At 49.9% G+C, this 22978-nt stretch overlaps 1 protein-coding gene across 1 annotated transcript; it reads left to right on the forward strand.

Annotated features, from left to right (window-relative positions):
- The first annotated feature begins 12712 nt into the window (after positions 1–12712).
- Positions 12713–19561, forward strand: LOC142073736 (keratin, type II cytoskeletal 6B-like). The gene is made up of 9 exons (XM_075133879.1): positions 12713–13264; positions 14469–14683; positions 15826–15886; positions 16200–16295; positions 17115–17279; positions 17721–17846; positions 18298–18518; positions 19011–19039; positions 19167–19561. The coding sequence occupies exons 1-9, from the start codon at positions 12713–12715 to the stop codon at positions 19559–19561; spliced, it is 1860 nt and encodes a 619-aa protein (XP_074989980.1).
- Positions 19562–22978: the final 3417 nt, after the last annotated feature.

A 22978-nucleotide genomic window follows, 5' to 3' on the forward strand; every position in this document is an offset into this window, starting at 1 on the left:
CTGCATCAATGAGATCTCTCCTGGCTCTGCAGGCAGCCCGGGGCAGGGGTATTAGCGCAAATGGAGACATCACCATGCGAGACGCCTGCATGTACTCAGACGAATACACCCTGCCTGTCATCCGCTGGATTTGCAGACGCTATTATCACAGTGAATTTCTCCCTGTCTCCAGCGCATGAAGAATTACAGGTCACACAGCACCACTAATCTCCCCGCTCTCACAGGGCAAAATTCTAATTGCAACCTAAAAAAGGTGAATATTAAAGACTGACGCAAGGAAGAAGATAAGCACCTTTGGGGAAGGGCATGAGATGTAATTTCTATGCTAAGAGTAGAAACTGTCTCCTCTAACTTTGACCATCTGTGTGTCAGACTCCGATTAGGTGAGATGGACGGTCTTCCACCTGAGCCCCTCTCTCAGACGAGGAAACCCAGTTCAGCAGTTTATCTAACTTCTAAGTGGCTACAATTAGATGAGATGGAGCCCATCTAGGTGGGTGATTTTGCATCTGAGCTTAATGCATTCACCACTTGCAAATGTAATTTGGAAAGAAGGCAAGCCCAATGCCTGGAGTCCCTGCTGAGCCATTAGGCAGCTCCAGTTAATTGCCTGAACGTCACCGATTCCCTGTGCGGTTTCAAGACGTCACTCCGGGCCACAGCCAGGCAGCGTGCACAGGATGGCTGTCCAGGAACCACCGTGGCTCCAAGTTTGGGTCTCCCTTGTGGCTATGAGGAGGCATGGCCATCCCTTCACAATCCATAGCCAGAACGACTCGGTTTGGCTTTGTTTCAGAGGCCACTTTTCGTTGGGTTTTGCTGTTGTTAAAAAAGACAGTTGCTGAGGAAGAGGAGGTGGAGAAAGCCACAGCTTTGGGACCTGGGGTTAGTCCTCACCAGCTGCTGCTGGTTGACTCGACCAGTTGGTCTTGCCCTTGCTTGCTCTCCCTCCACGGCCCGGCGAAACAGGAACCGGCTTTGCATGACGTTCCCAGCCTCGAAGGGGTGAAAGCCCAGCAAGCCCTAGGTTTCCCAGAGCTTTCCCCTCCTGACCACTGAAGTCGGGACACCGAGGTGTCCCCAGATAAGAGAAGACACAAGCCTGGGCTGTCGGTTGCAGTGCCTCATTCTCTTGCTTCAGGGGTGAACTGCAGGCAGGAGTCTAAAATAGCTTCCTAACGTTAGCAAGGGTGGCTTCTCCCATCCCAACCGAGGAAGCAGGAGGCGACTGCCTAATTTGAGTGGGAGAATAATTATCTTTTAGTGGACCGAATAATAGAGAGAAGAAAGGAAGATGATACTACCTCTTCCAAAACAAGGGCAGCTCCTTTCCTCCTCATGTTTGAGCCAACACCCAAATATTCTTAGCTATAATTTTAGCAAACCAAAGAGGAAAATGAAGGCTGCATTTATTTTTTCTCTATGGCTACAGCTGAATGGGCTAGCTCTTAAGATTTTGTCACAGTAGCAAAAGGAAAAGGTTCATCTCAAATGGTTTTCAAACTATTCATTAAAGCTTGTATTACAAGCTCAGGAACATTTCCTGGTAAGTGATTGCTATTTTTCCTTCCCACATTTTTTTTTTAAATCTTGAAGATTGTTTTGACTATTTTTTGCTCTTCTTTCTAACAGCAATTATCTTAAACAAACAGTTGTTTTAAGTGGGGAACTGAATTTTCTGTCAGTTAAAAATAACCAGAGAAACCTTTTGATAATTGAGAAATGTTTCCATTCAGTTCTTTCAGTAAAAAATATTAATAATTTAAAAACACCATTCCAGTAATTTTATCCTATGAAATGTTTTGGTTTTGATATTTTGGCTGACCAATACAAGCAGTCCAAGCCAAAGCCTACCATGGTCAAGGAGATGAAGAGGAAAGTGGGAAGAAGCAAAGCCATCTAGACTAAGTGCATGGTCCAGGTCTCCTCCATCATCCATGGGGACAGATGAGCAACTCGGAGGGTGCCCCCTCCAAAAAACAAGCATGTCCTGGGTGTGTTGCAAAAAGAGCAGTATGAAGACAGGGTGACTCTATTCCTGCGTGGGGCAACCTCCTGCAAATACGTCACCACCCTTTATAACCAGCATTTTCCCTTTCAACCATCCTGTCCAGGATGGAACGCTTCTGCCATAAATTCATCTTCAAAAAAGACATCTTTATCACACTGACCCACTCACCCTAAACTTAATTTATAGACTAGAAAAGGTGACTCATCTTCTCCTAAAGCATCTCCCTGCACTAAATACACCAAGACAAGAACGCGGGAAGAGGAGGAAGAGGTGGGATTCTTCCAGGAACAGAGAGAAAGTAACCTCCAAGAAAGTTATCTCCACGGCGTGTCCCTGCAGTATGAGGCAGAAGAGACGGCACAACCACAGCAATCAACCGAAAGAACACACTTTGCAGTAAATATTTGAACTGGTAATTAACCCGAGTGGAATACATTAAACAAGGAAATGTTCTCCGAGCCAAGATTGTCATTTAAGCTTTTTCACTTGCTCATTATTCTCTGTGTGTGTGTGATAGTTATTATAATGTTTTTTCATGTCAAAACGAGATACCAATTACCACTAGCCAAACAAAACCATGCAGGCTCAAAGACATTTATCTCACCCAACCATGCCCAACATAAGGGATATTTTCAAAGTCTGCCACTAGACGGGCTCTTTCCCTTCCTGCTCTGCCCCTTCCCTGCAGGGAAGGCGCCTTTTTCTTCTCTCCTTACCTGGAATGAACTAAAGATGCAACCTCTGCAGTCTAGGGTTGGACGATGGGTCTTTGCTTTTGCCTTTTCTGTTGCTTGTGAGCTAAAAAGGCTTCAAACTCATCCAGCCTTTCAATCAGTAGCAACAGCAAGAAATTTCAACAGCTTTGCTGGAAAAAGAACCCACTTTGGTCTCTGTGCAAGTCTATGGAGACCTCGGTGGTGGACCACACACAGGATGCAGCCGGGGCGGCGTAAGATGTGAAGTACGTACCATAGTTTTGGTTTTAAAGGTCCCAGAGGTTGCAGGAACCCCGGCGAGTGCAGAAGGTTTGGAGTTTATAGCAGCAGAGGAGCTTGCAGAATGAATCACGGTGATGGTGATCCTGGTCCCACTCATTCTGCAAGCAGTGAAAACAGCCAAAGCATCAGCACAGATGAAAGCTCCCAGCAATGGCACAGCTCTGGGGCTGAATCATCTGGGACTATGAAAGACACAGATAAAGAGATCTCAGGAGCAAATCTGCCTGCTTCGCTGATAAGGTAGGAGAAGGAATTTTATTCTGCGGTGATTCCTTTACAGAGCCAAGCTGGGAAGTCCCCAACCACATCAGAAAGAATATTCCACTTTAAAAAAAAAAACAAAACCAAAACCCAAACTTGTTTAATTTCAGCTTTTTAAGTTTAACTAGGTCAGAACTTCCTGGAGAACAGAAGTTGCATTTTTGTGGTCTGACGAAGCAGATGTAGATTTATTGAATTTTTTACCATTACTCAGGGAATCATTATCAGGGATCATTTGCTTTTTTTTTTTTTCTCCTTCAGATATCCAATTTTCAAGCTATGTACCCAGCACCCAGAAAGCACAGTGCTTTTATTTCCCCTTTCTGACCCCTGGACCAAATGAGATAGCCTAGCCGTCTTCCTGATACCTCGCTTTCTGTTTTTTAACGAGCACACCACTTACTATAATCGTTACTACATTATGCTTACTACGAGCAGAGGGGGCAGGCAGCCAAGCGGGTGTCTCGTGGCTGCACAGACGGGAAATCCAGGGCTGTATTTTCAGCCCTGCATCTGCAGCCCGAGGAAGCGGATAGACTCTTTGCACAGCAGGTGGGAACAAATGATACCCAAAGAGCCTGCCACAAAGCAGATTGTGGATAAATACAGGTAAGAAATTAGCCAGTAATTAGTTCCTCCTGTGAACAGTCATTCCTTGCAGCCAGACGGCTCCACAATCCACATGACATTCAAAAGCAAGTTGTTTCTTGTGATGTGGTCAATATTAGTAACGGGAGGGAGAGGGAAGCTTTTAGTCAGAGATCTCACTTGAAAAGGGATGGATCAGGGTAGGAGCAAGATATTCTGGGCTTGTGGTCCAGGCTCAGTGTGTGGGTGGAGGATTCTCCACCTCCTTGGGAACAAGCAATATAGGATCGTGCTGGATCTTTCTCGCCTCTGCTTAATACAACTTCTTTCCTTTTAAGGTGATTTTAATGGAAAACCATCAGTTTGCTTTGGATGCTTCAACTCAGCTGCACTAGAACAATTTTGGACCTTTCTGTTTGGTGGCCAAACCAAACATCTGGGTAAATTCTGACCTGGCTGCCCCCAAGGGTTTTGTTCTGCCTTTGGTCAGGATTTCTCTTCTACATCAATAAAACCTTTTCAGGAGGTCTACTCTTCTCAAAACACCGTCCAGCAGATTTAACTTTCCTTCTCCACTTTTTCTAGGCTTGTGTCATTGAGGTGGCTCGAGGAAACTCCTAACCACAGACAACACGAGCCGCAAGTCTGCTTAGAATAAATGAAGGGAACCCAAACCAGCCATGCAAACCAACTGGCCGGTTGAGTGTGAACTGCTCGGTGTCTGCATGCGGCCGCTCCTGCCTCGGCTCCCGAGGAGCTGGACAGTGCACACCGTGCCACGACAGAGCCGCGGGGCAGGGTGGATTTGTTGAGGCAGGAGCTGGAATTGCCGAGATGTGTGTTTGAAGAGGTAGCAGTTCCTCCCTTTCTGTCCACAGGGAAATGCAGGTTATGTTTTTTTCCTGGAAACACCCTCGTCTTCAGCACAGCCCAGTTTAGCGTAGACAGAGTTGGGTTTCAGAGCTGGACCGTCTACTTATCCAACATATTCACTAGTAGGGCTTACGTGCTGGTTGCATCTGGGAACAAAAATCCCACCAATATTCTCCGGGGTTCAGGTGTTACCTACACGGGGAATCCTCTGCCTATACCCAACGCTCATTGGCCATGGTCCAGTTCAGTAGGTGGATTTATCCTTTTTCAGGATTAAAGGAGGCTTGGTATGTTCCCCAGTGATGAATCACTCCAGGTCAGATTTTAGCTGCAGGATAAAGACTCCCATTATACAATTAGTTCTGCATTTCCCCAAAAGTGATGCAAATGAGGGGGAATCACTCCAGACGGCAACTTTTTTGCAACCTTTAGGCACAAGCTTTGCAACACCTCCATCACTGTGAAAATGGACAACTGACGGGAGATGGGCACCATCAGAAACCCCAGGACTGAAAAGAGCTCAGAGCAGACATCAAAGCTTTGTGCCTCAAGTGAAGGACACATCAGCTACTGAACACCATGGCACAAGTGCAACCCCCAGCTCTGGAGGAGCCCAGATGTTGACCTAGGACAGTGTATTAAACAGCAGCTCTGCTAGCTTTCTTGAAATGGGCTACTTTGTACAACAGAAATTAAATTAACAGCGGTGTTATGTGAAGAAAGCCGGCAGGTGGAAGTGTAAAGCACAAAAACCTTTTACATTTTAAGGTGCTCTTTCAGTTCTGGGGTCAAGGAAAGAGGACTCAGTGTAAGTGAGAAACAGGGTCTGAACACTCAGCATTTGAGACCTCCGGCTTTGGAGATGAGACCCTGAGCTTGCCCCGCAGCGCTCTGCTGGTGACGGTGATGAAGGGTTTGGGTGGGAAGGAGGTGCTAAACCTCTGCAGAGCAACTGGCAATTATGCCAAACCCAGCAGCAATCTCATAAGCAACTGGTTCTCTTTATCGTATACTCTTGGAGTAACTTGAAAGAAGTCGCTCAAAGCGGGTATGACGCTTTGGGGACTGCGCACCTTGGGTGTTTGTCAGTCCTTAATTGAAATGAGGACAATGAAGCCACAGTTGTCATGCTCAGTAATTAGAGGGAAAGTAAAGCCACCCGTCTGTCCTTTGACAGGTAGCCTGTCTGCAGACGGGTATTTGCGATGCTGAGCAGCGTGGTGACAGCGTTTGCAAAAATGCCTGGGAGAAAAAACACGAAATGCTCCCTACATTAAGCCAAGGAGGAGCTGGAAGTCCAGGTGTGCAATTATTGGGATGTCTTGAACACCAAGGTGGCTTTTGGTCATTGAGATTTCCACATGCAAGCCATTTCTGGATGGAGAACAAGAGAGGCAGGTGCTTAACACTCCCTGGTATCACACGCAGTGCCCAGCAGGCGGATTACCCCATAGGATATTCAAGGAGAAAAAGCAACCACATAATAACAAGAACAAAGAGAATAACAAGGCAACACACCGATGTGTGGATGTTGCTTCAAGAAATTACACTGGAGTTCCCCAAATGAATCTCCTCAGTGTGTGCATCCCCACCGAGCGGAGGAGGAAGAGGGTGCCTGATTCACCCGGGATCACCTGGGTGCAGAGTTAAGAGCAGCTGTTGAATGAAACAGAGAATTTCCAGGATCCCGCTCAGTGCAGTTTCTTCTGAAAGCTGCAGATTTGCCCAATAACGTATTTCCTTTTATCCTCCAACAGAGCATGGCCAGGGAGTCCTGTTGGCACAACTATGAAAAATGTATGAGTCACAGGAAGATTTTTCTCTTTTCCATTTCTCTGTGCTGCTTCTGGCTTTCTTTTCCAGTTACTGAGCGTTGGGTTTTCTGGCAGCGCAGGTTCCCAAGTCTGCTGCAATGGATAGTGGCCCAGTTGGATAGTGCCCAGTTGGGCACATGTCCGGCCGTGGAAGAAAAAGTTTCCTAAAACAGGAGATTTAGGTCAAGAAGTGAAGGAATCCACCTCAGAAACACAGTGAAATTAAAGCGTGACTTTGCATCTCTGAAGGCACAGCGATCCCGCACGCTGGAGGACATAGCTGCGACAGAGCAGCATTTAGCTTTGGGAGGAGGGATTACCAGTCCAGAGGTGTAATCATTACCGTTGCTTGCCTTTATCTCCCTGAATGTGTGGTTTGCTGGCAATTCAGAGAGTTAACCTCTGGAAATGGAGGTTACAACCCCGTAGGCTTGCTGAGCTGGGGAAATGAAGACTGTGGTGCCCGATGTTTCAGCTGGCGGCTCTCCAGGGCAGATAGCGCTGGGGCTTTAGGTAACTTTGGAGCAGGTGTTTCTGAGTATCAGGGCTGTGAGGAATAGAAGCTGGTTGCAGATTCCTCTAGGACAAATACTGCTCTTTATCTCTAGTTAACCCAGTGGAGACAACCATAATACAGAGCTAATGCACCAAGCCACCACCTCTGGAGTGACACATCGTGAGTTTTTTGCGAGTTCGTGGCAAGATGAATCACAAAAGTGACTCCAACCATTCATTAAGATAATAGGTATGTCCTCTAGAAGCTATACCTTCTGTAATCTCCTTAATCTGAGTGTCCATCTGGAAAGCTTAATGAATAGGTGCTCATAAACACAGCATTGTTATTTCTCCTGGTTCGTATTTGTCCTTTTATTTTGCTGAGGCTGGTAGCCATGTACGGATACCACCTCTGCTCTTGGATCATGCCCCCGTGGCCCTGCAAGGCGTGGCTCCTCGTCTCCAGGTTCTCCTGCGCTGGTGACTTTAGAAAACAATCTTTTGCTTGATGATACCAAGCTCTCTCATTGACTGTTCACGGAGCCCATGCCTCTAGCTTCAACTCGGTGACTGGTTTGCAGGTAGCTGAATTCAAGTAAGAGGACTCCCACGCTAGCAGTGTTTTTATTCTTTTATGTTATCTTGCCTGCCAAGTCATTTTTACAAGGCCAGTAATGAGGTTTGCTCTCTACTGAACATCTCTCCTTGTCCCTCTCTGCAGAGTGGTGCTTTTTAACTTGACAGGGCACAGAGAGATCGTGTGGCTGATAAAAGCTCTGTGTTCTCTGCTCTGCTGCCAATAAACTGCATGCAAGGTTTGTGCATCGCCTCTACTTTACTTTTTTTTTTAAGAAACCTGTTTAGAAGTTTGCAAAATTAACTCTATAACATTAACCGCACACTCTGAACAGCTACGTTCTATGGCCATTATTACATATACTCATGTGCACACACAGACGCAGATTTACAGACCTATCGATGGGAACTAGTTGAAATTCAGTGGCTGAATTTCCCTCCTCCCACACTCTCCCCTTTCACCCAGCTGCTGGAGGGCATCTCTGGAGTCCCTGGTTGGCTTAGTGCATGAAGGAACACGCTTTCTGGTTGAAAAAGTCTGTATCGTAGAAGAGAAGAGACAACTGCCGCATGAAACAGTACAGCGGTGTTTCCAACCTCAAAATCTGATGTGGTTCTCGTGGCTGTTCTTTACAAGGATTGCCCACCTTCCCCCAGAAAAAACACTTTCAGTGCAAACCTCCTGCCCTTCCCGCGGCGTGCGGCCGCTCTCCCTCGGCAATGGCAATTCCCACTGCTTAGTCCTGGCTGTTGCGCTTTCATCATGACACTGCCGTACCAATTCCACCCCATTACTCAGAGCCCTAATAGTCCATCAGGCCCCGAGAGTTAGCACCAAGTTGGTCAGATGACGCAAAAGCGCCTTACAAATTCCTATGCAAAAGAGGAACGTTACAAAGGAAGGGGACGGACACCTGTGGTGCTTGGTACGAAACCTATTTGTCTCTTACAAAATAAGATGGTAAATAAGAACTAAGGAGAGGTTCTCGGCTTAGGTCACCTGGTAACACCATTGAAAGGGAGATTTTAAAAATCCAAACCGGCTGCCTTGCGCTGCTGCTGCTGGCACCCTGCCTACTGCAGTCAAACACCCAGAAGTCACAGCAGCTCTGTCTGAAAGACGCATCAGCCCCGCATCCAACGCCCAGGTTTTCCATCACACGAGTGAAGAACTGCCCAGAACATGACAAAGTTGCCCTGAATGAAGCACCTGGATTTTCTGTTAGGGCACCGAGCGTGGCCAGCGCATCACAGTGGACACAGGCAGGGCGGACATCCAGCCCTGGCTAGTAGGTAGCTCTCCATGCTCCTTGCATGAGACATCGCCTTTGGGAGCCCTACTCTCTTCTGCTTCGCTTACTGACATGATACCCCAACATCTTCTCATAAATACGGGTGACGTGACCGACATTGGTCACCCACAGTCTGTAATTGTCCAGCAGAAAGACTGCAGAAGGAGGGTAAAGGTTTTGGCAAGGTCTTATCTGGCAGCACTGCAAGTGCAGATGCTGCACATGGGCAGTGACCACTGATGCTCTGGGAGCGGCCTGGAAGGAACCTCAGGGATTATCTTGTCCATCTTTTTGCCCCAAAGCAGCATAAATGGCCAGGGACAAGCCAGGCTGAGGGTGAACAGCTACTGTGGAATAAGGTTACTGGGAGGAAAGCAAGGTGCCCCGTGGCGATGGAAGGAGCCCAGACCATCATCTCTACCCCGGTCCCCACAAATCCACCATCTGCTTTGATGTGGGAGCAGAATCAAGCTGCAGTTAAGAGACCAGGAACAGACACCTTTGGAGGGCTGGACCCACGAAACCAGAGGGAGATGTCCCAGGGGCCTCATTAGTCATTTTAATGGTGACTTCGTGGTCCTTTTTGCACGGAGCCACAAAAACTGCCCAGCCTGCCGGGAGGGAGGGAGAGCACCAGCGCGGCCAAGCCCTGCCAACCCCATTTCCTCGGGAGAGGGTCTTAAAAAGCGGTTTTCTCACTGGGAGAAAGCAAGCTTGGATGGTTGGGTTTTTACAACCGGAATCATAACAGGAGGTTGGAAAAACCCCCAGGCTCTGCCTATCTGCACGGATGGCTTAACAGGTCCCAATTTAGTAAGGTGCTTAAGCAGAATTAATTTATCCTAATGCATCTGGGTACATGTAAATCTCAAAGGCGTAAGTCTCATGGAAGCCACCACAGTTCAAGGCATATTTAGGGCCAAGGACCTCAGGGGTTTCCCCGGTAAATCTGGGTGTAAGCTGCTGCTTTAAAGCTTTGCTGAATCCCATCAGCCAGAAAACAGCAGTTTCATCTCTTCCTTATGAAGAGGAAGGTTAGTCCCTTTCTACAGCTCTTCAAACACTATCTGACGTGCAATCAACCAGGACGAAGCATGGAGCCATGAAGAAGGTCTCTACGAAGAAGGCATTTGCGTCTGACTTGAGCCAGTGCTGTGCACGTTGCGTGGCCGATGAAACAAAAGCGATTGCAATCCTTCTCTTCAGAAGACCAAATCACATCAGAGTGCTTCCTCCTTTGAAGTTGATGCAACCAGTGCTCAGGGCTTCCACCATGTGACTGCGAACCGGCTTTGTGAAAGCTCAGCAGATGGAAACCACAAGCGCTGCCCTGCACCGTCTCTCTCTGATGTGCAAGGCTGGGCACCTGGAAGAAGCCACTTCTTAGGGCTGCGAGGAGGAGCCGAAGGTTGAAGCGCAGGTTTGTTGCTTTCGATCCGTGGGGAAACAGCCTACGTAAGAAACGATCTCGGGGCTTGCAAGCTGGTGGAGGAACATGGATGGTTGTCCCACAAGTGGCATTTTCCCTGCTTTCCGACAAAACCAGGGGCTTGGGGGGGTCTACAGCCCTCAGGTGGTGCCTGTATCACCCGCGTGGCACCAGGCACTCCACAGCGGGCAGCCAAGCCGAGATATGGAGGAAAGCAGGGACCTGATCTGAACCAGATCCAGCTTCCTCACAGCTGGAAAAACTGGCAAGTCACTACCCTCAAGGATGAAGGGCCGTGTCTTTCTTGCCATGAAAAGGAGCTGGAGTCTCTCTGTGCTCCTGCTGGGTGGGAGAGCTCGGAGCAGCGGCTGCGTCCCGGTATCTCCAGTCACCATCCCTCTGCCCCACCGCAGCTGCATCGAGCCAGCGTGCAGGGCTCAGTCGTGCAGAGAGCAGCACCGCAGCCAGCGGTGCCACTGATGGCCTGGCTTCCAGCTTGCCCATGGTTACGCCCACCTAGAAGAGTTCATGAAAGTCATGTTGTGTGGACCTACCTAAAGGTTAAGCGATGCTACAGCCCATCCATGAATGCCCTGTTCCTAGGCAGTGCTCCAGATTTGGCTTCAGACCATGCACCCAGTTGTCCTCCACGCTACTTGCACCAACGCTTCAGCACAAAATAAAATAAATTTCCGAAATAATTCTCCCTTTCACTTACTAGCAAGCAGTCCCGGTGCTTGGATTTCCTTGGGCAGAATGACATGAAGGACGCAGCGCCCAAAAGCTCGTCTGCTTTCTCCAACTATCTCAACCTCACAAATGAAAGTACATCTCACTGCAAGACGTGCATCCTAATATACTCGGACCAATGGAGCTACAACGGAACTACTGCATGATTATAATTGCATACAGTATTTTATAGTTCATTTCAACCCACTATGAAATGAACCTACTATGAGACTTGTGAAAAAAAAAAGACCTAAAGAGGCTCCACAAGTATTCTAAATCGTCGTAATTCCTTTGCATTATTTTTAATTCAAGACAACCTATTTCAAGTTTACAACAGCATTGACAGGAATCCTCCCAGAACCAGTTAATTTTGCCCCAGCAAAGATGCAAAGACTTCTTAGGGCCAGCCATGCAATCACTTGTGATTCTGTGATTAGGCCCCTTTGTTAAGGCAAAAAAGGAACTTTATTTGTTTCCAAGCAAATTCAAAAATCTTTTTAAGAATTTTAATTAAGACGGTACGGTACCTTCTCATTAACAGATATTACTAGAATAATTTAACGTCAAATAGGTGTGTCACAGGAATACGAGGAAAAAAGTTCACTCCGGCTAACATTTCTCAACCTGTTTGTAACACTTCGCTTCACTCCTTTGTTGCATCTCCAGCTATCGTTAGCGTGAATTCGCCATGCGCGCCAGTCGCATCACACCCAGATACCAAACACAATTATCACCTTCCCTAGGCACATAATTCGGCAATAAATCGCTGTCTGTGGCGAAGCGTTTCCCAGAAATGCCTTATCTCCAGTGCCATACGTTCCAAGGGGCGCACGAAGCCCAGCTGCGCCGGTGCCTTGACTTCATGTGCTTGAACCCCCAATTTGCCAGAGCATCCGCCCCCCGACCGAACTTCTCCTCAGCTCCACCTCGCGCAGCTCGCGCTCCGTCGATAAGGAAGCTGCCAACCCCATCCCCATCAGCTCCGCTCGTCAGCACGCGCGCCGGCAAACCCGGCCGCGACCGAATCGCCTACGAGAGCTGTAGCCATACCCACGAGAGGAAGAGACGCATGCTTGCAGGAACGCTCCTGACAACGTCAGTGCCGCGCTTTGGCAGATGCGTGCCTTCCTCCTTCCCTGTCGCCACCGGTCATTGCTCAAGAGCCAGCCCCGAGCTGGCGCGAGACCCTGGAAGAGGGCATTGCCACGACATTTTTGCAGGAGGTCCTGAAACATAATTAAACGCTGTGGTGAAACCGAACCGTAAACAAGCCATGAATAAAAACTCCTTGAATTATTTTGCTAAACTATAATTACACAATAAGGAAGCAGATTAATTAAGTAAAATATAAGTCCTGAAACTGAAGCTTGCAAGCAAAGCAGTTTATTTTAATTTCCACATTATTTCGTATGAGATAGAAGTGTTTGCTGTGGGTTTAAAATGTTGGAAGCCATTCCTTGCTGCCAGGCAGACCAAACCCAGTGGATAAATTAAATTTTTGCATCTCAGGCACCTCCTGAAATGTATATAAGGAGAAGGGCTCTGCCTCAGAGAAGCTAAAGGAGATCTCCTTCTTTCACTCCCTGCTCCTCTCTTGCCCTTCTGCTTTGCCGTTACCGCTTCACCTCCCGTCTCCCCCGGCCACCATGAGTCGACAGTGCTACACCTCCAGCTCTCTCCTGGGAAGACGGGGCTTCTCCTCCGCGTCCGCCGTCTGCGGCCTCGGCAGGGGCAACAGCAGCTCAGCCTCCGTCTGCCAGCCGGTGGGACGGAGATGTGGGATCGGTGGCTTCAGCAGCCGGAGCGTCTGCGACCTGGGGAGAGGGCAAAGGATTTCCTTCGGCGGGAGCTGCCGCAGCGGGGTCTACGGCGGCGCCAGCGTCGGACGTTGCGGCGTGGCTTACGGCGGAGGCCGCTTTGGCATGGGCACGGTCGTGGGGTTTGGTAACTGCGGAAGCTACGGGGGCCTGGGCAGCTACAGAGGTCTCGGGGACGGCGTGGCTATCGGAGGCTTCGGCGGCGGCATTGGCATCGGCCTCGGCGGAGGTAGATCTGAAGGGATTCGGGGCGTCAGCATCCACCCGGAGCTCCTCAAGCCCCTCTGCGTGGGGGTCGACCCCGAGGAGTGCCAAGTGCGGACCCACGAGAAAGAGCAGATCAAGAACCTCAACAACCAGTTCGCCTGCTTCATCGACAAGGTGAGACCCCGCTTCCCCCCGCGCAGGCTGTTTGTCTCCTCTAGGCTCTGATGGATGGATTGTCTCTAGAGAGACAACGTCGGTAGCTGTTTCTCCTGGCACCCCGATACTGTAAACATTTCTGATGGACCACGGTGGTCCTGACCTGGAGACTCTTTGGATTTAAGCCTTGCACCAAGGCAACCGCACCGGTATTTTACCTTTCGATGGTCACCAATCTGCTAAATAGCTAAATCAGGAGCGGCTCCAGGGATACAGTAAATCAAAACCTGTGAGAGGAGGGATGGAGACACGGAAATGTAAAAAGGCCAAATAGGAGGGTTTATTACAAAGGTATAACCTGACATTGCTATCACACCTCTATAAACTCCAAAGGACTGTTGCATTTTTAAAATAGTTTGTGTGCTTCATCAAGGAGATGTAGAAAGAGAGATGTCTAGCTAAAATGAGATGAACAATTCTAACTTCTCTGTCCCTCCTCTCTGTGAATGAAATGATTTGGCGATTTCCTAAACAGATGTAATTTATCACTGTTTTCTTAGCTAAGCCTAAGGGTTCTCGTTACTGTTTAGAGATGTGTTATAGGAAATGGTTTTTCAAACAGCAGAGAAGCCTTTGCTCTGTCTGATCTTGATTTTCCTTGCAAGTTGTTCTGCAGCTGGAAAAACCAAACCCACGTAAGAGGAGCAACTCCGCTTCCTCCCATTTGAAAAATGACTTATTCATGACCCATCAAGGCTCTCAAGTGCTAGAGAGCTCTTTAATCTAGAAGGGAAAGGCATGATAAATTCCCGTGGTTAGAGTTTAAATCAGATACATTCAAATGAGATCCTGGATGGAGCTTTTAGTGCCGCGGAAGACTCCCTGCTGTACTCAGCCCATCAGGGGAGGCAGTGGATCCTCCACCAGCCAGTTGTCTCAGGGGAAGAGGCGGTGGTTGCCTGAGCTGAGCTTTGGTCAAACAGATGCTCAAACACAGAGCAAACGCACCAGTGTCGTTCAGCCTCTGATACGAGTCCTGGGTGGGACCAGGTTTAGCTCAGAGAAGATGCTGGTCTCACTCAGGCTGCTGAGAAACCAGCACTTAACCATCTGCATTTCTGATTTTACTTTTACTTTTTCCTTTTGGAAGTGGAGAAGCCCAAAGCGCCTTTGCCTGGGACAAGAGGGGGTTGCATGACTCTCGCATCTCTTGCTTCCCCAGGTCCGGCTGCTGGAGCAGCAGAACAAGGTGCTGACCACCAAGTGGGAGCTGCTGCAGCAGTATGTCGTCCCAGCTTCCAGGAGAAACCTGGAGCCCGTTTTTGAGAACTTCATCTGCAACCTGAGGAAGCAGCTGGAGTGTGTGCTGGGGGAGCGAGAGAGGCTGGAAAACGAGGAGCGGTGCCTGAGGGACCTGGTTCAAGAGTACAAGTGCAAGTAAGTGGTACGCGGAGAGAAGGTGCAGACCGCGGTGCTTCTGAGCGTGAAGCCAATGCGATTGCACTGCATGGGTCAAAAAACCGCGGCACGGGGAGGGGAGCAGGGCAGGGCACACCAGCACTGGGCTGGTTTCCTGCACTGGGGTCCCACTGCTGCACCTCAGATGCTGGTGATGGACTGGGAGAGCTCGTGAACCGCAGTGTTTCCTTAGGGAGAGGGACAGGGAACCGCTTTTCCTCTCCCTAATGCTCCTGCACACCACCGTGGTTTGCCAAATCAGATCTCCCACGTCATCTGTGCCTGTGGCTCCCCCAAATCTCCTGTCCCCGGTGCCATCCGTTCCCACAAAACCCTCAGCCCATTTGTCTCCACCCCACGCTTTATCCACATCGCCTCTGTTGGGGTTCATTCTCTCTTCCCAGAGGGAATGCGGGAATTGGTTTTTTAATCTAAGCTGCAGATATTCCGCAATAGCTCCCCGTGTGCTCTGCTAAGCCACGAACCAGGACACTTGGTGGTTGGTGGTATACAGCACAGGACAAAGGAGTCATCCTTTCTCCAGAGATCTTACAGTCAAGCATCTCCGACATTTTTTCTTGCTGAGCCACCACCAAGGAGGTCAGACTCGTAGAATCATCGAATCATCTTGTGAAAGTTCTCCTAGGTCCCAATTACTTGGTCATTATGCACCGGCTTTCCTTCCCATTGCACCTGGGAGTTTCAAAGGTTGCTCAAGCTCCTGACCTCCCCTGGGGCATTTTGGCTACGGTCTCCCCACAAACACTCAGAGCAGACTCCTGGATGCTTCAGAAAAAGATCACACAAAGCAGCAGGGCTAGAAGAAGCAGTCCAAGCCTTCAGCTGAGCTACCCGGTTTTGCATTTCTAGTGGTTTGGCCTGATTTACTGCCACCTCACTCCAGCCGCCGACACGGCTGGCGTGAACTATTAAAACTGCTGAACAAAGCCCAGTGGGGAGGAAAGAAATAGCAACAAAGCAAAAATCAAAAAGGAGGTACAAAGCGAATAGGGAGAGGCTCTGGTTTTAATTACGCTTCCCATGTTCTGCATTGGCCACTTGGGTGGTGAGGACGGGACCCCCGGGGCTCAGCATCCCACCCTTCTCCTTTCCTCCTACAGATATGAAGATGAGATTAACAAGCGCACGGCTGCGGAGAACGAGTTTGTGGTCCTCAAGAAGGTGAGTCACGCGAGGGACAACGCCGGCGAGACCAGCTGAGAGCGGCAGGCGCGTGGGCAAAACCCGGGTGTGGGGCCAGGGAGAGACACGGGGAGTCCTGGCACCATGACACTGCCCGAGTCCTCTCCAGGTAGCCCCAAAATAGAGGCAACCCAACGAATTTGGAGAACCCCCATTGTTGTAAGCACATACAATGCAAACCCAGATAGTCTTAAGGGCTGGAAATAGTGAGGTTTCCTCCAAATCTAACATGGGCTTTGCCACAGTCCGTGTTTCTTCACCTCTTTTCACCGAACACGTGGTGTCTCTCCAGGATGTGGACTGTCTCTACCTGACCAAGGAGGAGCTGGAGGTGAGAGTGGGCCTCCTGCGGCAGCAGCTGGAGTTCCTGAAGTGCATCTACGCCGAGGTAAGAGCTCCCAGCTCCCCGTCCGCTGCCCCGAGGGTGATGCACCACCTGCTGCCCCCCTGAGCTCCTACACCACAGCTAAACTCAGGGAAAGGTGTCTTTTCTGAAAATCCTGAAATTGCATCCCAAAAATCTGTATCTCTTTATATGTATTTGATAACAACACTATTGCACACACTTTGGGAAGGCAAAGGGCGTTCTTGGTTGTCTCCTATATTGCTGGCCGCAAAGGGAGGGACCTTTTGCAGGAAAAAGCCCCTCAAATTCTAATCCAAACCACCCCTGGGAAGCAGTGAAACATCTCACTCTTCAAAACCCAAATAGCACTTCACTTTTTAAGCTACATTAGTCAAAATATTTTGGTGAAAGTAACACTTTTGTCTAAGATATAGCAAGTTTTTAACAAAACACACAGGGGACACTTTGTATTTGCACCTTTTCTAGCCAAGCACCTCCCAGCAGTCTGTAGGCAAGGGGGCCCAAAGCACTCACCCTGAGGGATTCCCAGCCCAGAAAACTGCTGACGCAGCCAGAAATGCCAAGTTGCAACGAAGCGAGTTGCTCCACCAGGATTCCCCACCCTTCCTTAGGGAATTGCATGCAGCAATCCCATACTGTGCCACCAAAACAGGTCCCAGCTGCCACCTCTTGCTGGAAACCAGTCACCCACCTGGAGAACCCCATGCTCTAGTTGGGCGTTAAAGGGAGAACCTCCCCCAACCCTCCACCTTCTCACCAGACCCCCCTTTGCCAGGGGTACCCGCATGCCTGGCTTGGGCTGGTTGAGGGAAGGGGACTGACATGCGGTGGATCTTGCAGGAGAGAGCTCAGCTGGATTGCCAGCTGTGTGACACCTCTGTCATCGTGCAAATGGACAACAGCCGGGACCTGGACATGGAGGGCATCATCAAAAGTGTTGAGTGCTGCTACGAGGAGATTGCCCAGAAGAGCAAGGCTGAAGTGGAGGCTTTCTACCAAACCAGAGTGAGTATTCACACCACCAGCACAGATGGCAATGAAATCCCTTGGCCAACAAAACTCTTTGTTGGACCATTTCTGTCCACCATGACGCAACTTAAACCCACCCCACAGCGTGCATGCACTGTAGTTTGCTAAAGAAGGTAATGCCAAAAAAAGCCCCCCAACCTTAAAACTGTGGTTTAAGACTTTTCTGTAAGAACAGAGCATAGCAGATCACAATGTTGCTTCAGAGAGGTCTCCTCTGTGGACACCCATCAGGAACTCCATCCCCTTCCCAAAGGGCAAATGCTCAGGACCTACCCGGGACTGTTGCCTTGTCTGGGCTGAGGTCATGTCTGGGTGCTTCCCCAGGAGCACGGACGTCAGTGCGGCTCCGGAGAGTTGCCACCTTCCCTGGAAGGGGCGATTCGGGCGCGTTAACGTCATCCTCTTCCCGTGCAATAGCTGGAGGAGCTCCACAGCAGCAGGGGCAAGTTCTGCGACGACCTGAGAAACAACCAGAGCGAGATAGCCGAGCTGAACCGGATGATCCAGAAACTGCAGTGCGAGTCGGATAACGTGAAGAAACAGGTAGGACGAAGGGTTGAATGCTGCATGGGCAGCGGGGTGTGCGACTTCTCCAGCAAAGGGCTTCATCCTCACCAGCTCCCACCCTGCTGAGCTGCAAAGAACCTCCCCCCCCAGCTTAAGCCTGTATTTGCAGCTTCTCATCTGCTGTCGATACACAAAGACGTAGATTTATTTCTCACTTACCGAATAAGCAGAAGCCAGTTGGCTATAACAGAAACAATGCTTGCTGTATGCTTCCCTCCGGGGTACAGGTCCCCTCTGTTGGCTGTTGACCTACAGCCAACAGGTCCCCTCCCCTTCATCCCAAAGAGCTTGGCCATCACATGTATCCAGCCTAAATCTAGGCTCTCTGGCAGTTCCTAGCCGAGAAACAAGGGGGTCCATGAGCAACCCTGTGGAGATGCCTCTTAGTATCACCAGCGGCCCCCCTCTTGCCCATTACTGTCCACAGATCGCAGCTCTGCAGACGGCCATCTGCGATGCTGAGCAGCGGGGCGACTGCGCCCTCAAAGATGCCAGGCAGAAGCTGATTGACCTGCAGACTGCACTGCAGCAGGCCAAGGACAAGATGGCATGCTTGCTGAGAGACTACCAGGAGCTGCTGAACGTCAAACTGGCCCTGGACATTGAGATTGCCACTTACAGGACGCTGCTGGAAGGAGAAGAGAGCAGGTAGGAGCATCCCTGGCTGCACCTTGTACCGGTAGCCAGCAAAACCCAACAGGAGGAGAGAGAGGCAGTGAGAAATGCTGGTGGAGGCAGCTCCCCATGGGTGCAGAGGGGAGCATCGTCCCTTTTCTCTCCCCAGGGGTGCAGAGGGGAGCATCGTCCCTTTTCTCTCCCCAGGGGTGCAGAGGGGGAGCATTGCCCCCGTTTCCTCCTCATCCTCCCAGGGCACCTGGATCGCAGCGCAGCGAGCATGCTGCAGTCAGATCCCCTGCTTGCGGTACAAAAAGAGGATGGGATATTAAGATGTCTGTGGGATTTGGGGATCCAACCCCGCAGCGCTTCGGTGGGCAATGTGGACCAGCACCTCATACCTGGGTGCACAGAAAAGCTGAAGGACCTGCAGGGTTTCTAAGGAGGCAATGGCTGGGCAGCACCTCTCTTTGCTTGTGTATTTGAGGAATATTTCCCTAAATACAACATTTCTTTTCTTAACAGGATATGTACCGGCAACCCTGTGAGCGTAGGTAAGTTAATGAAGCATTCCCTTAATTTCCTTACAAGTCTTTTAAGTTTATAAGTTTCCTTATAAGTTTCCTTATAAGCTGGGTTTTAGCTGCTCCGGGAGTGACTGAGCCTGTTTTTCTCCCACAGCCGTGGTCAGCGGCGGTGGCACCGTCGGGGAGTGCCGATCCCTCTCTGGAATCGGAGGCAAATGCGCTGTCAAGACAGGAGCGGCCGGCCCGGGATTAGGGGTGGTCTCCTCCTTCGGCGTCAGCGGTGCCGGCTTTAGCACCCGGAGCGTAGATTGCCTCCCCAGGGTGGGGGGCGGATTCGGGGCAAGGAGCGCCGTCAGCTGCGTGGGGCGAGAAGTCATCTCCGGCGCGGAGGGGGTGCAGTGCACCACTGGCGTGGGCAACCTGGGGAACGTCGTGTGCGCTGGCATGGAGCAGTGCAGCCCGGGAGCCGTCATCATTCCTGGGGCAGGGGTCTGCAGCACCGGGAGCAGGTACAGCACAGCTGTGCGCGTGGTCAGAACAACCCGGTAGAGACCAGAGGGCAACGACACATCGTATTTTAAAATAATCAGCATTTCTGCGATAAAACAGTATTCCCCTTCCTTCTGACAGCTATAGGGATCACACAACCATGCGCTGCCCACGCCCACACAATTAGGCTAGTCGCTCTGCCCAAAACTCTTTGCATGATCAAAACCCACCTTCTCTTGCATGTCCTTCTTGGGGGAGACTTACCCCCACGGTCTCAGCCAGGAGAGATTTTCATTTCAGGGTCCGTACCTGTCTTCACACATCATCCTGGCTCTTCAATCAGTCTTCTCTGCTTGACCCCTTTTCAGCAGGGATTTTTCTTTCCCTAATGCAGCTATTGCAAAAGGATGAAAAATTTGGTCATCCTAACTTCAGAAAGAGAAGCCACATTTTAATTGTCCGAGATGGAGCTGCAGCCATTATTTAACTTCTTTAATGACACCAGAAAATCCAATTTTTCCTGTTTACGAGAGGGTTGGTAATGCTTATGTAAATTGGTCCAAGTTGCTACACCAGGTTTGGTAGAGCAGATTTTAATTACACACCGACGAGCACCTTATATTTCTGTAGTTAAATGCATGCGTTGTTTTTCCTGTGTGTGTACTAGATAGATGGATTTAATGCTTTTAATGTGTAAGTGAACAGAGTTGATTACCCTTCGCTTACTCCAAACTTTCAGCTGTACCTTCAATAAACTACATGCATAATTCATGCTTTGCTTCACGGGTTTTATTTCCCTCCCTGATATTATAAAAGCATTTTCTCAAATAATACAAAAGGTATTTTCTCAAACACGAACCTCCGAATGGGTGGGGTTGGTAGCTTGCAAGAAGTGGAGTTTTAACGAAGTTTGAGACTTTGCTCTCCTTCCTGATGCGCTTTTGCATACCTTTATTCCATCCAGAGATTAGTGTGGCCACAAGGAAGTCTGGAAACGCAGTGTAAACCAGGATATTTACCCGCTCGTGGGCTGTGCGGCTCACCTGGGATCTCTCACAGTCTGGGATCTCTGGAGGCAGAACAAAAAAGCAGCCAGGCCCTTGTTTAAAGAAATCAGTGAGAACCAGCTCAGGTAGTAACAGAAAGAAAATAATCCCACACCCCACCCAAGAGACCCTCTCACAAGAGTCGGCTGCTTTTAAAAGAAAGCAAGAGGAAAGCCAACCTTCCCAAAATGCGGCACCAGGGCCTTTCTTCCGCCAACACCCCCACCTTCCTTACAACACATCAGCTTCCAGGAAGAGCAGAGTCTGTGGGATGTGCCCGGTGTCCCCCTCCAACATCCCGCGCAGGGAGGGGAAGACCCCCTCCCGTCACTTCAGGAGCCTGGGATTTAGGTGAGATGAGGTTGCCCCCTCCCTTTGCTCTGCGAGGGTCCCCAGTTTCCAAGGGACGGTGCCCCCCCGCCAGGTCTCTATAACGTGGCTGGGAAGGGCTTGCCACGGTGGCACCCATCACAGCTGGATGCACAGCTGGATGCCGGGAAAACCAGCCGGCCCTGCCGGCTTCTTCCCTCCCGCGGCTCGCCTGGGCACGGCCGAAAGCCCCTGAATTGCCCTTTGGAGAAAGCTGTCTCTCCTCACCCAGCCTGGGAGCAGCCCAGGGTGCGGGCAGGTCCGTTGGCCCCATGGAAGGTACGCCGAGGACCGGGTGTCGTCATTTATTCCCCGACGTCCCACTCCGCTTCCTAGACTCGGCTGCTGACTCACGGCTTGTCTGCCCCGACCTCTCCACGGCTGGAGGACGAGTTCAACCACCCTGCCAGGCTGGGTCTGCCCACGCCGGCGTGACGGTGGTGAACCCACCACTGCTTCCCACCGGTTGAGCATCTGCTTCTGCTTCTCTCCCAGCGCAGAGGCTGCGCCGAGCGTGGGGGATGCAGCCTGCAGTGCTTTACTGATGGAAAGCAAGATGGTTTATTGGATGTGATCAGCAGGAGGCAGATCACTAATTGTTTTTTAATAAATGACATGCCTTAGCAACGCTGCCGGGGCTGGGGGGTGGTGAAATCCAAACGGATCAGTCCTTGCTGAGAAGGCAAAACCCACCCACCTAAAAGAGGGTGTTTTTTGAAAGGTTATCTTCATCTTTTCTATCTCAATGCATACGACTCGGACTTCATCTCATTTGCATGTAAATAACAAGCAGAAACACCCAAACAAGAAGCTCCCATTGCCCCAACAGCTCATAATTTATGTTGATCTCCTCCCTGCAAAGCAATACCTGCACACCAATAACCAGCCGGCTCCCCAGGGTACCAAAGCAGCCCAGCAGCTCTTGCATTTCTGGGAGAAAACCTTTAATCATCCCTGCCCTTCTCAACCCCCGAGTATTGCAAAAGCCATGTTTTCTGCTGCCTACTTCAGAACGTCCATGTGGATCAGGCCACTTTGGAGAAAAAAGGCCAGGAGCAAGTTTTTTGGGGCAGTTGGGGGCCAAATCCTGCTCAGTGTCACTCCGGACATGCCCCTTCGTAGATGAACAGAGTCTAGTAGAGGTGATCCAAATTGACAGATGCAAAAAGCCACATCTGCCTCTGGGTATGGAGCCCACAAACCCCAGCTCCTCCACACAATGAACCAGCCCTATACATAGCCCATTAAACCATAAAGAAACGGTGCGTTTTTCACCCAGCTTTTGCATCGCTCGCATACCTTGTGGACAGTGGGCTGAAGGAAGAAGAGTGTGGGAGCCTAAAATGACAATTCCCTCTTTCTTGTTCGCAGCCCCACCTTTAATCCCATTATATTCATTCAGGTCTAATATCTGATCCGAACCCGTTTGTCAGCTTCAGGACAATCTGCCTCTACCGGGGTCAAGAAAGCATGAAGACAATCTCATTTTCCCATCGCACCTGGGCTTTGAATTTTATGCAAATAATCAAGGCAATAGATGTTTACGCATTTCAGGGGACATCCCAGGCAGATTCAGCCCAAGATTTTCCAAAGAGAAGCAAGCCGACCTGTACCAACCGGGAATTTCACACCGCAACGGGAAATTCTGTCTGAGTGACCCAGCTCTCCTGGTTTGAGCCAGCCTGGCAGCATTTCTCTGAGGATAATCAGATATTTATTTGGTAGAACACGAAGCACCTGCTTAATTTTTCTTCCAGAGATGCCAGTGGGATTTTTAGCTCGTACTGAATGGTTTTGTAGCGCTGGGGCACATGAATGTATTTCGGAGGGCATGCAGAGTCCTGTCCTGCAAATATGTTTAAGCTCCAGTCATGTGCACAGCACGGGCAATGCCACCAGGACAGCAACACACTGAAAACGAACTGAGCTCTTAAATACGAAGAATAAAATACTCTTAAACGTTGCAGTTCCACAAAGTCTTAGACGCCAGAAAACGTCACCACACCCTATTGAATTTGCTCTTTTTCCCAAGGATTCCAGGAAGTAAAATAAGGAGATTTTG

The sequence above is a fragment of the Calonectris borealis genome, chromosome 30, assembly GCF_964195595.1.
Source record: "Calonectris borealis chromosome 30, bCalBor7.hap1.2, whole genome shotgun sequence".
Taxonomy (NCBI): domain Eukaryota; kingdom Metazoa; phylum Chordata; class Aves; order Procellariiformes; family Procellariidae; genus Calonectris; species Calonectris borealis.